Here is a 13,478-nt window from a genome sequence, read left to right on the forward strand (position 1 = left end):
TTGTCCGGGATGCTCTCCCCTTACTCAACTTAATGAAATTAAGATCATTCTTATAAAGTTTTCAGGCACACGGAAGATGTTTCACAAATGTTTATTATTTATTCCCTCCCATGGATCTTGTAAGTCCTAAAATTTAATGCCTCTGACATCACTCCCCAGCTGGTTTGAGCTCCCAGAAGAAAAAGCCCAGGAGCGATCCAGCTCGGTGTTTCTATGGTTGCCCAGCACTGGGTTGGAATACGGTAAATATTTAATTTGTAAGTAGGTGATTGTTTTCTGGCTGCCCGCGATGCGCAGGGCTCTACAGCAGGCACCGAGGCTCCAGACCGAGACCCTGGTTGAGCGCAGGAGACACTAACAACCACCGAACGAGGGGGAGCTCGGCGTCGGGCCTCAGGGAGCTCCCGAGCAGCGGAAGCGCACAGCGCTGGGCTCCGCAGAAGGCACAAGAGGACCGGCCCCCGAGCGCCGCCCCGCCCCCGACACCGCCCCCGCTCGGCCCCCGGCACCGCCCCCGCTCGGCCCTCAGCGGCTTCCGGCAGAACTGCTCCCCCGTGGCGGCGCTCGGCCTCGCACTTCCGGCAGGAGAATCCGGGCCTGGAGCGGCCGCGGCCGAGGTGAGTGGGCGCGCGGCGGCCCTTCCGCGCGCTCCCGGGGTCGGGGGCTGGACCCGGGCGGGGCTGAGAGCGGGGTCCCGGCTTGGCAACGCGCGCCGCGGCTCGGGGCCCCCCGGGGAGCTCCTCATCCCGGGCCTCAGTGTCCCGGTCGTAGAGGGGCCCGGGCCCCCGCGCGCGTGCGCTCCCCCCGGCGTTTCCCGAGCACCCGCGACGTTATCCAGGCGGGCATCACGCGGACCCGGCCCTGCCCTTGGAGAGGCCGCATCCCGCGGTGGGGTGGGAGTCGGGGATGGGCAGTGAACACGTGGACAAACAAGGAAACGTCAGGTAGTGGGAGGTGCCACGAGGATTAGGAGGGCTCCCCCTCGCCCAGGATGTTCAGCCAAGCACAGGTCTGTGGAAGAGTGTACTGGGCAGAAAGAACAGCAAATGCAGAGGACACAGGCTTGATGTGTTGGACAAACGAGGGGCCAGCGTGGCGGGTGGGCGGGGGCGAAGATGAGGTTGCAGATATGGGCAGAGGCCAGAGGGTGGAAGGCCTTCCTCTTGGGCCTGCTGAGGAGTCGGGGCCCCCAGAGGGCCTGGTCTGCTTTCTGTACTCAGGCCACCTCTGGGGCTGATTGGTGGACTCCAGGCTGTAGCGGGGGAGAGGAAGCAGGGACGCCAGTTAGGAGCCTTCTTAACTTTGAGAAGGTGCTCCGTGTGGGCTGGGGTGGTCATGGGGACTTTCTGCAGGTGGGGGACCTGGACTGGCTCGTTGAAGGAAGGGTAGGGTTTGAACGGTGGAGGGAGGGCATGGCAGTGTTGGAGCAGGAACCACACTGGAAGCCAGAAGGTGCAAGAAGTCGATTCACAGGAGAGTGCAGACTGCCCTGGCATGGGAGCCCTGGGGGAACCACAGGGAGGGAGTGCCAGGCGAAAGCTCCCTTAGTGCCAACACGCCCCGTGGTTGCCTGTGGGACATCAGCAGTCGATCTCAACAGGGAGCCGTTTTGCCCCCAGGTAACAGCTGGCGACACCTGGAGACATTTTTGGTTGTCACAGCTTGGGATGAGGGGGAAGGGATGCTACAGGCACCTAGTGTGCAGAGACCAGGGATCCAATGCTTCTCCCAACAAAGAATTATCTGGCCCCAAATATCAATAATGCCAAAGTTGGGAAACATTGGTATAGAGGAAAGAGCATGGGCCTGAAGTTCTGTTGGATGTAGGTTTGGTGCCCACGTGCTCCACTCTCTGGCTGGGGGAGAGGAGTATGACTGTGAGGGGTGCAGGCAGAAGCAGAGAGGACCATATAGGAGACCAGTGCATTGTGTAGGGCAGGGAGCATGGTGACTCGGATGGTAGTGGTGGAGGTCAGGAGATGGTACCTTATTTGGGATATTTTTTCAAGATAGAGGTGACAGTATTTGCTGATTGAATGTGGACCGAGGGAAAGAGAGGAGTCAAGGGTGAGAACAAGATTTCTGGCCTGAGTAACCAGGTGATGGTGCCCCTGGCTGAGGTGGGAAGAGGAGGTTTGGATGAAGGGTGGATGAAAAACAGGAGTCAGCCCTGGACAGGCTATGTGTGAGACACCTGACGTTAGACATTCAACCGAAAAGGACAAGAAGGCAGTTGGATATTCTTGTGGAGTTGAGGAGGTCGGAGAGAGGGATCCACATTGGGGAGATGTAAGCTCACATTTCAAGGAATGGGACCACATGAGATCACCTAGCACAGCGGTTCTCAACCCACTAGATACAACACCTTCTTTTGAACGACAGATATTTCAGTAACAGCCCCCCTTATTATTCGCAAAGGAAATTTATGGTTAATGAAAATGGCTTACACATAATTTTTTTTAATTGACAATGCCCTAACCATAATATAAAAGAGAAATAAAAGGAAAGTAATTGATAATAAAATGTTTCAATATGTGAGTTCCTGGGCCCTGCGATACTGGAAGCTACAAAGAAGCAGTGGGCTCTTTCACCTCTGGTAGAACCTCTGGGAGTGTGAAAGCCACAGTGCAGGTGGCTGCAGCCATGTCGCGTTGGCAGCTTGAAAACCATGCCTGCTGTGTCTGTAGATGAGGTCGTTTTTCCAAACTGGGAACTTGTGGTACCGTTTTATCAAAAACAGTTCAGTCTCCCCTCAGTGTACGTGGTATAGGTATTATTGGACATTTTAGTGCCTAGGAGACCCATGGAAAATTTGCTCTGTGTTACATGTGAAACAGAGTTGGGTTGTAAGTTCAGGGAATTATAAATAGATCCTTCACCTCTGTGAATGTTGAAGTTATGCAGGGTGCCGAACAGTTCTTAGTTATGTGGACTGTTCTCCCATATTCCCGACTCACTAAAAGCTAGGAGAGTCTCCCCAAAACAGCACAGGTTTCCAGAGTTTCCTGAAGAGAGCCACAGCCTAAGGTGTCCTCTGGGCAAAGCCTTGTGCCAGCTCCCAGTTTGCCTTGGGGAAGGAGACACGGTAAGCCAGGTTCCAGAGTACAGAACTGAATGTGATTTCTCCTTTTAGAAAGGACCGGGGGTGGGGGAGGTAAGGTATGTCTGATCGGATGGTTCTAGGAAGGCTTCCAGAAGGAGGTGGCATTTCTGCAAGGGGGGAATGTCTCAGAGGAGGAGATAAGGCAGCAGGTGGGTCACACTGGTCCCGAGTCCGCCTGGTCTCCCCGAGCCTGCGTGCTCTGGACACTCATTAGGCTTGGCTGGATTGATAGGGAGGCAGGGAGTGGTTCCCTCTGGCAAGACCCTCAGGCAGGCACTGCCTCCATGGGAGTGGTTGTTAGAGGCTAGGGCATGGGAGGTGTGGCTTTTCCGGTTCGGTTTTTGTTTTGTTTTGTTTTGTTTTTTTGGTCATGAATTTATTTTTCTGGTAAAGGATGTAAACTATGGCATATAGACTTAGCTCAAATTCTGACTGACTGGTAGTTGACGCCCTAGTACTGACCAGTTCGTTTTCAACGCCTTAAAGCCCAGATCCGTCTTCTGAAAATCACGTGCCCTTTCTTGCATCGAGCCATCAAACCATACAGGGAACGCACAGTGTGCCAGGTGGGTGTAAGCTGACATGGACACTGTGGCTCTGGTGTGCTCGGAGCGCACAGCCCCTTGGGGGACACAGCCTCACACAGGAATGATGAAGGAAAAGTAGGGGAGCCATGGCAGCAGCCTGTATCTCAGGGAGGCCCATGGTGGGTGGTGGGGCGGTGCTCCCTGAGGAAATGCCATTTGAGCTGAAGATAAGTAGGATCTGCTGAGGAAGGAATGAAGGGTGGGCAGAGCGTTCAGCTCCCTGGGGCAGCAGGAAAGAGCCCGATGTGTTTGGGAAAAGGAAAGCCCTGTGGCAGGACGAGGACACCAAGAGTCCGGCAGGGCGGAGCAGGCCTTCTTAGCCAGGGAAGGGTTTTGGTCTTTGTCGTAAGAGCCTGGGAGCTACTGAAGGGCTGCAGTCTTCTCTGACATGATCAGATTTACATTTTTAAAAGGTCACTCTGGTGGAAATTCATGGAGAACAGCTTGAGGTGACAGGAGAGTGGACGTGACAGGGAGCTGTGAGCCCTGCAGTCCTGTCCGCTCCACTGCACTCCCCGCGGGCCAGGGCTAGGGTGGACACGTGGGGTAGCCCTCCCCCTGCCAGAGCCACCGGAACGGCCTTTTCCTCTTTCTAGCCTCAGCCCTGGGATCCGGCGAGTCGTGTACACAGTTGATCATGGAGAGGGTCGGCTCGGGCCACCAGCCCCTTAGGTGAGGACAGAGTCTGGGGCTCAGGGGGACGCTTCCCGATCATGGAGGCAGCGAGAGCGCCAACCAGGAGACGCGCTTGTTGAAAGTCGCGGGTCCAGCTCGGCTGGCCCTTCCTGCGGACCCTGCGAGCATCTTCAGGAGAGGTCCTCCCCCACTGACCAGAGCCGGGGAGCTGCAGCTTCCACGGATGGGGAGGTGGACCCTCGACGTGGCCTTCGTGTGGAGGGCGGTGTTGACTCTGGGGCTGGTCCTTCTCTACTACTGCTTCTCCATCGGCATCACCTTCTACAACAAGTGGCTGACCAAGGTAACGCGGGGGCCCTGCCAGCCCGGCCAGGTGGGAGATGGCTGCGGCCAGGACTACAGCGCCCCCCAGTATTTAACAGCGGGAGGCACGGGCTTCAACAAGTCACACTGGAAGCCACTCACACCAGTGACGCGACAGGGCCACGCCAGGGATTCCCCTTAAATGTTGGGATGGAGGGGAAATCAGGAGAGGGGGAGACACTGAGGATGAGTTGGGGAGACGTGGGGTTCCTAAGGCCCCTCGTACACTGCGGCGCCCTCGTGAGCTGCTGAAGCAGCGCCCCTCCACCAGGTAGAGGCGAGGAGGGAGGCAGGAGCGGGGGGGCCGGCGGCAGGCAGTAACAGCGCCGCCGTCTGTGCTCTGTGCTTGGGCTCCGTGCAGAGCTTCCACTTCCCCCTCTTCATGACCATGCTGCACCTGGCCGTGATCTTCCTGTTCTCTGCCCTGTCCAGGGCCCTGGTTCAGTGCTCCAGCCACAGGGCCCGCGTGGTGCTGAGCTGGGCCGACTACCTCAGAAGAGTGGCTCCCACAGGTACGTGCCCGCGGGCTGGTCCGGGGAGGGCCCTGGAGGCAGGAGGAGGGAGCTCGGGAAGCCAGAGGCCCGGACCAGAAGGAAGGAAGCCTCTGTGGCTTGAAGCTTAGGCCCTCCCCTCTTCGCTCCTCTCGGCCGCCTCCCGCGCCCGCCCCGGCTGCTGCCTCTTACTCCAGCCGCGCTGCAGGGCCAGGATGGGGGACCGGGGTGGGGATGGGGGACCGTGCAGCAGTGGCCGGTTGTTCCCGCAACCTTGAACACACACACCGAGCAGGTACCAAGGCCTGGAGACAGTAGTGAGCAGGGCACAGGTGCCTGCCCTCGGGTGGCAGAGGGGGTGCCTGGGGGCCACGGGGCACAGGGGAGGGAACCGGCTGGCGGCCGGGTGCGAGGGTTTCGGGAGCAGGGGCTGAGCGGGCTGAGACCTGGGGCGGGAGTTGAGGGGAGGCACTCGTGTGCCTGGGTCAGGTTGCTGCGTGGGTCCGAGAGGGAACTGAAAGTGTCTCAAGAGGCTGAGCGCTCAGCGTTGGTAAGAGGAAGGGGGAGAAAGGCGGCCCGAGAAGGTGGCGGTGCCAGATCATGGAGGGCCAGGTCCTCCGCAGTGTGTGTTTCACCCTGAGGGAGGCGGGAGCCACTGCAGGGCTTCCAGTCGGGGAGCCTCAGGGTCCGATTGACACCGCTCCCTCCTCAGGGGGATGTGCCAAGTATTCAACAAGTGGGGGCCGCAGTGGCTGCAACCAGCAGGTGGAGGATTGCCGCCTCCTCCCCTTCTGGGGGGGGGCCAGGGGTTAACCCTTCAGTTGCTGGGTAGAAAGGAAGGCGGGGAGGACCCCAGAGAAAGGTAGGCCTACAGGCCAAGGCAGGGGGCACTCAGGTGCCTCACAGAGAGGTGTGCTCACCGCTGGCACACCCGTACCGGCCTGCCCTGGCTGCGTGTCCGGTGGGGCCCGTGTCTCTGCAGCACTGGCAACGGCGCTTGACGTGGGCTTGTCCAACTGGAGCTTCCTCTACATCACCGTCTCACTGTGAGTACCGGCCACGCCCGCCACCTCCCTGGGGGCTCATTCCAGCAGCGTGTCTGTGTGCCCGGCCGACGGGCCAGCCGTCACACTGCCCTCTGGGACCCAACCCCCTCGCTCTCTCCGCGCCTCCCTGGCACCCAGCAGCTCGCCTGGAAGTTGCCAGCCTCAGCAGTAAGCCAGGCACGGAGGGGGTGTTGTGCCTCCCTGCCAGGCGGCCTGGGGAAGCCGAGGGCTCAGACGGAATGGTGACAGGGCAGCGGAGAAAGGGGCACAGAGGGGCAGGCGGAACAGTTATTTCTTGTCTCAGATTTTGCACTTCAGTGAGCACTGTCTCTGCTTTCTCTCTTTCTCCCCTTCTCTCATTCTTCCCGCCTCATCCTCGTCTGCACTGAGGGGTCGGTAAATAACAGGACTCAGGAAGCTCAGTTTCTCCCTGGTGATAATCAGAGGCCTCTTAGGCATAGATTTTTTCCAATTAAAGGTCAGGTATCAGCCCAGATGACTCAGGCCGCCTTCCTTTGGTCTTTGTATCCAGATTGCCCTGCTGCCCTCAGGGAAGTCAGGGGTCTCCCCCTGACCCTTTCCAGCCCACTGATTGCGCTGTGGGTCCGCGCCCCCAGCTCCAGCGGTATGTCATGGGTAATCTTCCCTTGCAGGTACACGATGACCAAATCCTCGGCTGTCCTCTTCATCCTGATCTTCTCTCTGATCTTCAAGCTGGAGGAGCTGGTGAGGCCCCAGCTTTTCTTGTGTTCCTCCTGCCCCCACAGATGCTAAGAATAACAAGGGGAACCTGAGCAGTGGCTTGTCACTGCGTGTGACCGAGGAGATGAGCCCAGCCCAGGTGGCGGTAACTCGCTGAGGAAAGACCTAGACACAGGGCACTACTGAGAGTATTTAGAAACTGGTATGGCAGGAGCAGTGACCAAAGGAGACAGGGTTCAAGGGGCAGCAGGTCCTGCAGGCTCCCCACTGTACAGCAAGAGCCCTTTGCTTCCTGGGTCCCGGGGGGCCATTGGGGCCACATGGGGACCTAGGACAGCTGTAGGGAAGCACTGCCGTATTTCAGGATCTTGGTACATGCTAGCTGGATGTCAGCCCTGATACATCGACGGGCAGGGGCTGGCCAGGACCCCAGGGTGGGGCAAGTAGAAGGGTGTCTCGCCCCAGGGGCAGCCAAGGTGGCTGCTGGCCCCCAAACTCCGGGTGCAATGAACTTGAGACCCCCAAGGTGGTTGCAACTGCTCCCCGTCCTTTCAGCGTGCGGCGCTGGTCTTGGTGGTTCTTCTCATCGCCGGGGGCCTCTTCATGTTCACCTACAAGTCCACACAGTTCAACGCTGAGGGCTTTGCCTTGGTGCTGGGTGCCTCGTTCATCGGGGGTATTCGCTGGACACTCACCCAGATGCTCCTGCAAAAGGCGGAACTTGGTGAGTGAGGGGCCCAGGCACCAGGCGGGGTGGAGGCGGGCCGGGCCTGGTGGCTCACCCGTGTCCCTTTCTGCAGGGCTCCAGAACCCCATTGACACCATGTTCCACCTGCAGCCACTCATGTTTCTGGGGCTCTTCCCTCTCTTTGCCGTATTTGAAGGTACGTGGGGTCGTCCACCTCGGGGGCACCTCAGTGCAGCAAAGCTCCCATCCCCGCTCCAAGCCTATCACTGTGGTAGCTGCAGAGGTTACGGAGATCAGAGATGGTAGTCTCTTCCCTGGCAGTGCCTGGTTTGGGGGCTGGACAGACACTTAAACCAAATGGCTGGAATCCAGCACAATAAATGCTACGTAGAAAGCGCATGTAAAATACACCAGGCGGTAATGATGGTGAATGCAGACAGCCCTAAAGGTATGCCAGGGCTGTTCTGATCAATTTAAACATATTAACTCCTTTAATACTCCCCCAAAGCCTGTGTGCCAGTGCTGTTACTGCCCCATCGTGCAGATGAAAGAAACTGAGGCAGAGAGAAGTAGAGATAGCCTTGCCCAAGGTCCCATGGCTCATAAACACACCTGAATTTGGATCCAGCAGCTGGCTCTGGCGTCCTTCCTCCTAACCATGATGTGTTCTTTCTTTTAGAAGGAGCACAGGGTCATGAATTGCTCCAGGATGGTGGGGTGGAAAGGCAGGTCAAGGCTTCCCAGACAGTGCATTTTGGAGAATGAATGGGATTTTGACAGCCTGATGGGGGCGGGCATCCCAGGAAGGGGGAACAGTAGGTTCAGACGCGTGGGGAGACGTGTGGGGGATTGGCCTCGGCCGAGTGCACGTTTCTGGGGCGAGGGGGAGGGGAGAGGGCGGCACACAGGAGCCCAGGCAGGTGAGCAGTCCCCTTTGGCTGTCGTCTCCCAGAGCAGAGGCAGGATGATGTGTCTAGGCTGGGGGACTGGGGGAAGGGGAGGCAGGCGGTGCCACCGCCTTCCTTTCCCCAGTGTTTTGGAATTAGTCTTCGTCCCCTATCTGTTTATCCTTCCTCTCAGAGTCCCTTCTATCCTTGGGGTCATTACAGAGAATTCCGTCCCACATCCATTTAAGTTCCAAGCAGTGAAGTGTCTCAGACCTCTCGGAGAAAATTATTCTGCAGCTCCTTTGTCCAGGAAACTTCTTTTCTGCAGCCTCATTTTTTCTTCCCTTTTAAAATCTCTCTCCATTCCTTCCTTATGCCCCCTGCACCAAACGCCACACTCTCCCTCCCTTCCTGGGTGTTTACACCATTCCCCACCATTCTCTGCAAACCCTCATCCCAGAGCCCCTGGTGGTCATCACTTAGCAGAGCTGCATGGATTTAGCTCCTTTAATCTTTTCTGGTAAATTAATCCCCCAAGCGCCTTCATTACTCATGTTGCTCTTCCCCAAATTGCCTTCAGTTTGCCAACGCTTTCGCAGTACTGCTGAGCCCAGCACCAGACAAGATGTCCTACCTCGGGAGGCTGTTTGCCCGGGGGGACTGTCCCTCTGCATTTCTTTGGCGCTTTCCTCCAAAAATCTCACTGTACTCGGCCAGTCTCCTGCTCCCACAGGTGTCCATTTGCCCAGTCGGGGGTTCAGCTTCACGCCTGCTTCTATACCAGGGGCCCTTCCTGCAGGGAAAGGAACCATTCTCTCAGATGGCCAGTGTTGGAGGGCCAAGGGTCCTCTGAAAGTCTAAGTGCAACTTGGTGCGTGGAGGCCTGTGTGGGTGTCTCTGGAACAAGGGACCGCGGTTTTGTCATGTCTTTGTACACGTGTGTGTTTACTTTTTGAGAACTGTTCATCAAATTACATTGTCCGGTCTAGTCCCAACCCTTTCATTTAATCAGTGGGGAAACTGTGGTCCAGAAAGGGGGCATGTCTCAGCTAAACCCCACAGCTATGTAACTAAATGGAGAAGGTTTGTACAGATAGAGTTTCATCCCTGTTTAGAGGTGACCCACCTGAAATTAAGGTACTCCTCCAGTGGCCCAGGACATTGACAGTCCTCATGTGATGGGCTGTCCCGTCTCTCTTTGGCCCACTGGGTATCACAGCTGCCAAGGCCACATGAAGTCACCCTCCCCCACCCCTGCTCCCCCAAAGACGGGTAGGTACATGACGTATGAAGGAGCAAGGCGCTTGTGCCCGATTTCCTCTGCAGTGCCAGCCCCCTCTACTCTAGCCCAGAGGTTCAGAAGCCTCCCTATCACTCCCTATAAGGATCTCTGGCTTGTATTGCCCCGGGGCTTCCCTGGTTTCCCCAAGTCTCAGGCCACCTCCGTGGGATTCTCTGACACCTTCCGTCCTTGTGCTCAGGGCCTCAGACAGGCAGCAGGTGTAGTGAGTGTGCAGTGCAGCAGTGGCAAAGCTCACCCGGCCACTGGGTAGGGTGAGGCCGCCCAGGCAGGCACACCCAGGACGTGGCCTCCCACTCTCTCCCCCCGTTGCTTCCAGGTCTCCATTTGTCCACATCTGAGAAGATCTTCCGTTTCCAGGACACAGGGCTGCTCCTGCGGGTACTTGGGAGCCTCTTCCTTGGCGGGATTCTCGCCTTTGGTTTGGGCTTCTCTGAGTTCCTCCTGGTCTCCAGAACCTCCAGCCTCACTCTCTCCATTGCTGGCATTTTTAAGGTACAGTCTCGGAGGTGACTCCAGCCCTGTCTTAGAGGGGAGACCCCTGAGGGTGTCCCAGCTCCTACATCCCAGAGCCCTGCAGAGAAGAGACGGAAGTGCCTAGCTAGGGTGCTGCGCGCTCTGCTGTCACCTGCACTCCTTCCGTCACCATGGCCCTCTGAGGTGGGGATGCACATCCCTGCTTCACAGATGGGGAAACAGACATGAAGAGCTGCTCGTACCCAAGGATATACAGCTAGGAGGTAGCCGAGCTGGGATTCAAAGCCAGGTCTGACTCCACTAGGCCTGGGATGCATTTACATTTTACCAAGAATGCCAACTCCGGTCATTTGGCAGTGGCCTGGAGCCAGGATTGAGAATCCCCCAGTCAGACTCATTAGCGTAGAGTTCTGTGATTGATTGGCAATGTCTGCCATGGGCACAGTAAGGGATGGTTTTATCACGCGTGCCTTGCGTTCGCCAATCCTGCCTTTACTGCTGTCCAGCAGCACCCTTACCCTCTCCTCTCATCACGTCTCCCCTTCCTTCCCCCACCCTCTCTCACTCCTTCCTGCTCAGGGCCATGGACCAGGCAGACACTGATACTGGAGCAGTGTTGCCTAAAACCAGAAGTATAGGGTTCCCCGAGAGTCTTGCCAACCAAATGATGAGGCATAAGCTGTGCTTCTCAGAATGAATCATCTGACAGGTCCCATTTGCAGTCAGTGTGTACGAAAAACCCCGTGACCAACGTGTGTCCTGTAGAGCCCAGTGTGACTTCATTCCCCTGTGGCAGCAGAGGCTCTCCGTCCGCAGGTGCCTTCTGGAAGGGCAGCTTCCTTCATTCCTGTGGGCATGGCTGTGGGCTTGATACCCTGTGCTCCCAGCCTGGATTTGTTTGCTAATCCTGACAACCCTGTGAAAAGCACCTCCTCCTGCATCTCAGTAACACAAAGGGGGAAAAAGCGTCACAGGCTGGTTCGCTGAGCTTGGGGAGGCTTCCGCCTTTGCCTTGCAGGCCAGCCTGCCCAGGCCCCGGGAGTTTTGGCAGGTCTGGCTCTACCCTGTGGGTGTGCCCGGTGCCCCTGCCCTCCACCTCCTCCTCCTGAGCACGTCCCCTTCCTGCTTCTCTGCCCGCAGGAAGTCTGCACTTTGCTGTTGGCAGCTCATCTGCTGGGCGATCAGATCAGTCTCTTGAACTGGCTGGGCTTCGCCCTCTGCCTCTCGGGAATATCCCTGCACATCGCCCTCAAAGCCCTGCATTCCAGAGGTAACCAGAGCCCGTCTCCTGATGACATTTTCCCCGTGACTCTTAGCCCCACAGGTTCCCCTCCGCCAGCCCTGCCAGGAAGAGGCAGGTGGCTCTTGACTCCCCAAAGCAGTTGCGGTCTGGTCTGCACAGTTCAGCTGCCTCTGCACCGGCTGTTCCTCTCATTGAGGAAGTTTGCCTGGTGATTCGCCACTGCCACTCCTCGGAGAAGTCACAGGGATCATCTCCAGGGGGTGGGTGGGGGCCTGCGGGCCTGGGGGCCTGAGCACATGCTCACATCAGGCCACACCAAGAAAGCCGGTCCTGGGTCTGTAACTGGGCTGCCTCTGTCCGCAGGTGACAGCGGCCCTAAGCCCCTGAAGGGGCTGGGCTCCAACCCCGACCTGGAGCTACTGCTCCGGACCAGCCAGCCGGAGGAAAAGGACAACGAGGAGGAGGAGGGGTACTTTGTGGCCCAGGGGCAGCAGTGACCAGCCAGGGGACCAGCTTGGAAGCAGGCTGCTCCCCAACCTTCACACCTGTCGGCAGCCTGGGGACCCGGGTGGCTCCTCCCAGCCACTGGGGAGCAGCAGGCCGGGGTCTCCCAGGCTGGGCCTCGAGAGCATGTGACCACGTGGTGGGCCAGGGCAGGGAGCTGGTCAAACAGGGGTGAGCGCCAGGCCAGCCTCAGACCTGGCCGGAGCGGGGCCCAAGCGGTGCTGGCGTCGCAGCCACTTGCCAGGCTCTGAGAGCCAAGGTGGTGATTTCAGAGGTATAACGCGTTTGGACTGCGGGGCAGTTAGGAATGGGAGATGGAGAAGATGGGGCCTCATCGCCTGGAGAGCATATTTTCTCAGCAGATCTATTTATAGTTTGGAAATAAAGGGTTTAAGGTCCGCTGGCCACCTTGTGTTGCCTGGAGGTATGGGGGCAGGCAGGGCGGCGTGAGCCTGGCCTCTCCCCTCCTTTCCCTGCCTGGGGCCTTCCTGGGGGGACCGGTCGTACTCCAGACCTCCCATGTCTCTCGTGCTCTTGTTGGAGCCCCAGTGCCCTCTCTTAGGGCCCCACCACACCTGCAGGCAGGAAAAAATAGGTACTGAGTTTCATATTCTGGGGACTTTAACGCTTTCACAGCCTGATTTGAATATTGACTCTGTCACTTACTAGCTGTGTGACCTTAAGCAAATTACCTAACCTCTCTGTACCACGGTTTTTTCATCTGTGAAATGGGGATAATTATCTCAGAGTTGTTCTGCGGATCAAGTCAATATTGGTAACATTAAATGTCATTTAAGTATGTATTTTGAAAATTCTTTAACAGCCACAGGACCGAGACCCTAAATGAGCGGCCATGCTAGGATTCACGGCCAGGACTGCATGCCTACGTGCTTGTCCATGGACCATACACAGAAGGGTTCTGGGCCTCTGGGGCCTGGGCCTTCTGCTAACCTACCTTGGGAAAGCCGCACCACCCCTCTAGACTGCAGTCCTCTTTATAAAATGGAGAGGGAGGAGGTGAGATCCCAGCTCTGATGTGCGATGGTTCTGAGGCCTGGTCTGCTCCTGTGAGCTGTTGCCCTGCCTTGTGAGAGCTGCTGGCCAGTGGTCCTTCCGGGCACAAGTGCTTTTAGGCACTCACAGCAGGTGGCGCCATTGCACCATGCTTCGGCTCCTGAAACTGCCCGACCTGCCACCACTATCCAAACTCAGGCAGGGGTCATGGGAGGAGGACCCACCCTGGTGTCTTCGGGTAGAGAGACTAGGATGGGGCTTGTTGTGAATTGTTCTAATCAGATCTGAGCCACACCAGCCCAGTCCATCAAGCCTAGGAGAGTGTTAATACTTTAGAAATGGGTCAGCAAACTTTCTCTGTAAAGGGCCAGATAGTAAATATTTTCCATCTGGGGGCCATATGGTCCCTGTTGCAGCTACTCAGGTCTGCTGTTGTA

At 57.4% G+C, this 13,478-nt stretch overlaps 1 protein-coding gene across 3 annotated transcripts; it reads left to right on the forward strand.

The window, feature by feature from the left end:
- The first annotated feature begins 537 nt into the window (after positions 1–537).
- On the forward strand, positions 538–12,826 carry SLC35C2 (solute carrier family 35 member C2). 3 transcript variants are annotated; one of them, XM_061208247.1, is made up of 11 exons: positions 544–617; positions 3,590–3,669; positions 4,287–4,669; positions 5,051–5,201; positions 6,163–6,226; positions 6,880–6,952; positions 7,484–7,652; positions 7,729–7,812; positions 10,123–10,298; positions 11,421–11,550; positions 11,887–12,826. In XM_061208247.1, exons 3-11 carry the CDS (start codon positions 4,550–4,552, stop codon positions 12,018–12,020), a joined length of 1,101 nt encoding a protein of 366 aa, XP_061064230.1. In that variant the 5' UTR covers positions 544–617; positions 3,590–3,669; positions 4,287–4,549; the 3' UTR covers positions 12,021–12,826. The 3 variants fall into 3 exon arrangements, with proteins under 3 accessions (XP_061064231.1, XP_061064230.1, XP_061064232.1); XM_061208248.1 differs by lacking the exon at positions 3,590–3,669 and having other exon boundaries at positions 538–617; XM_061208249.1 differs by lacking the exon at positions 6,163–6,226 and having other exon boundaries at positions 5,122–5,201.
- The last annotated feature ends 652 nt before the right edge of the window (positions 12,827–13,478 follow it).

The sequence above is a fragment of the Eubalaena glacialis genome, chromosome 13, assembly GCF_028564815.1.
Source record: "Eubalaena glacialis isolate mEubGla1 chromosome 13, mEubGla1.1.hap2.+ XY, whole genome shotgun sequence".
Classification (NCBI taxonomy): Eukaryota; Metazoa; Chordata; class Mammalia; order Artiodactyla; family Balaenidae; genus Eubalaena; species Eubalaena glacialis.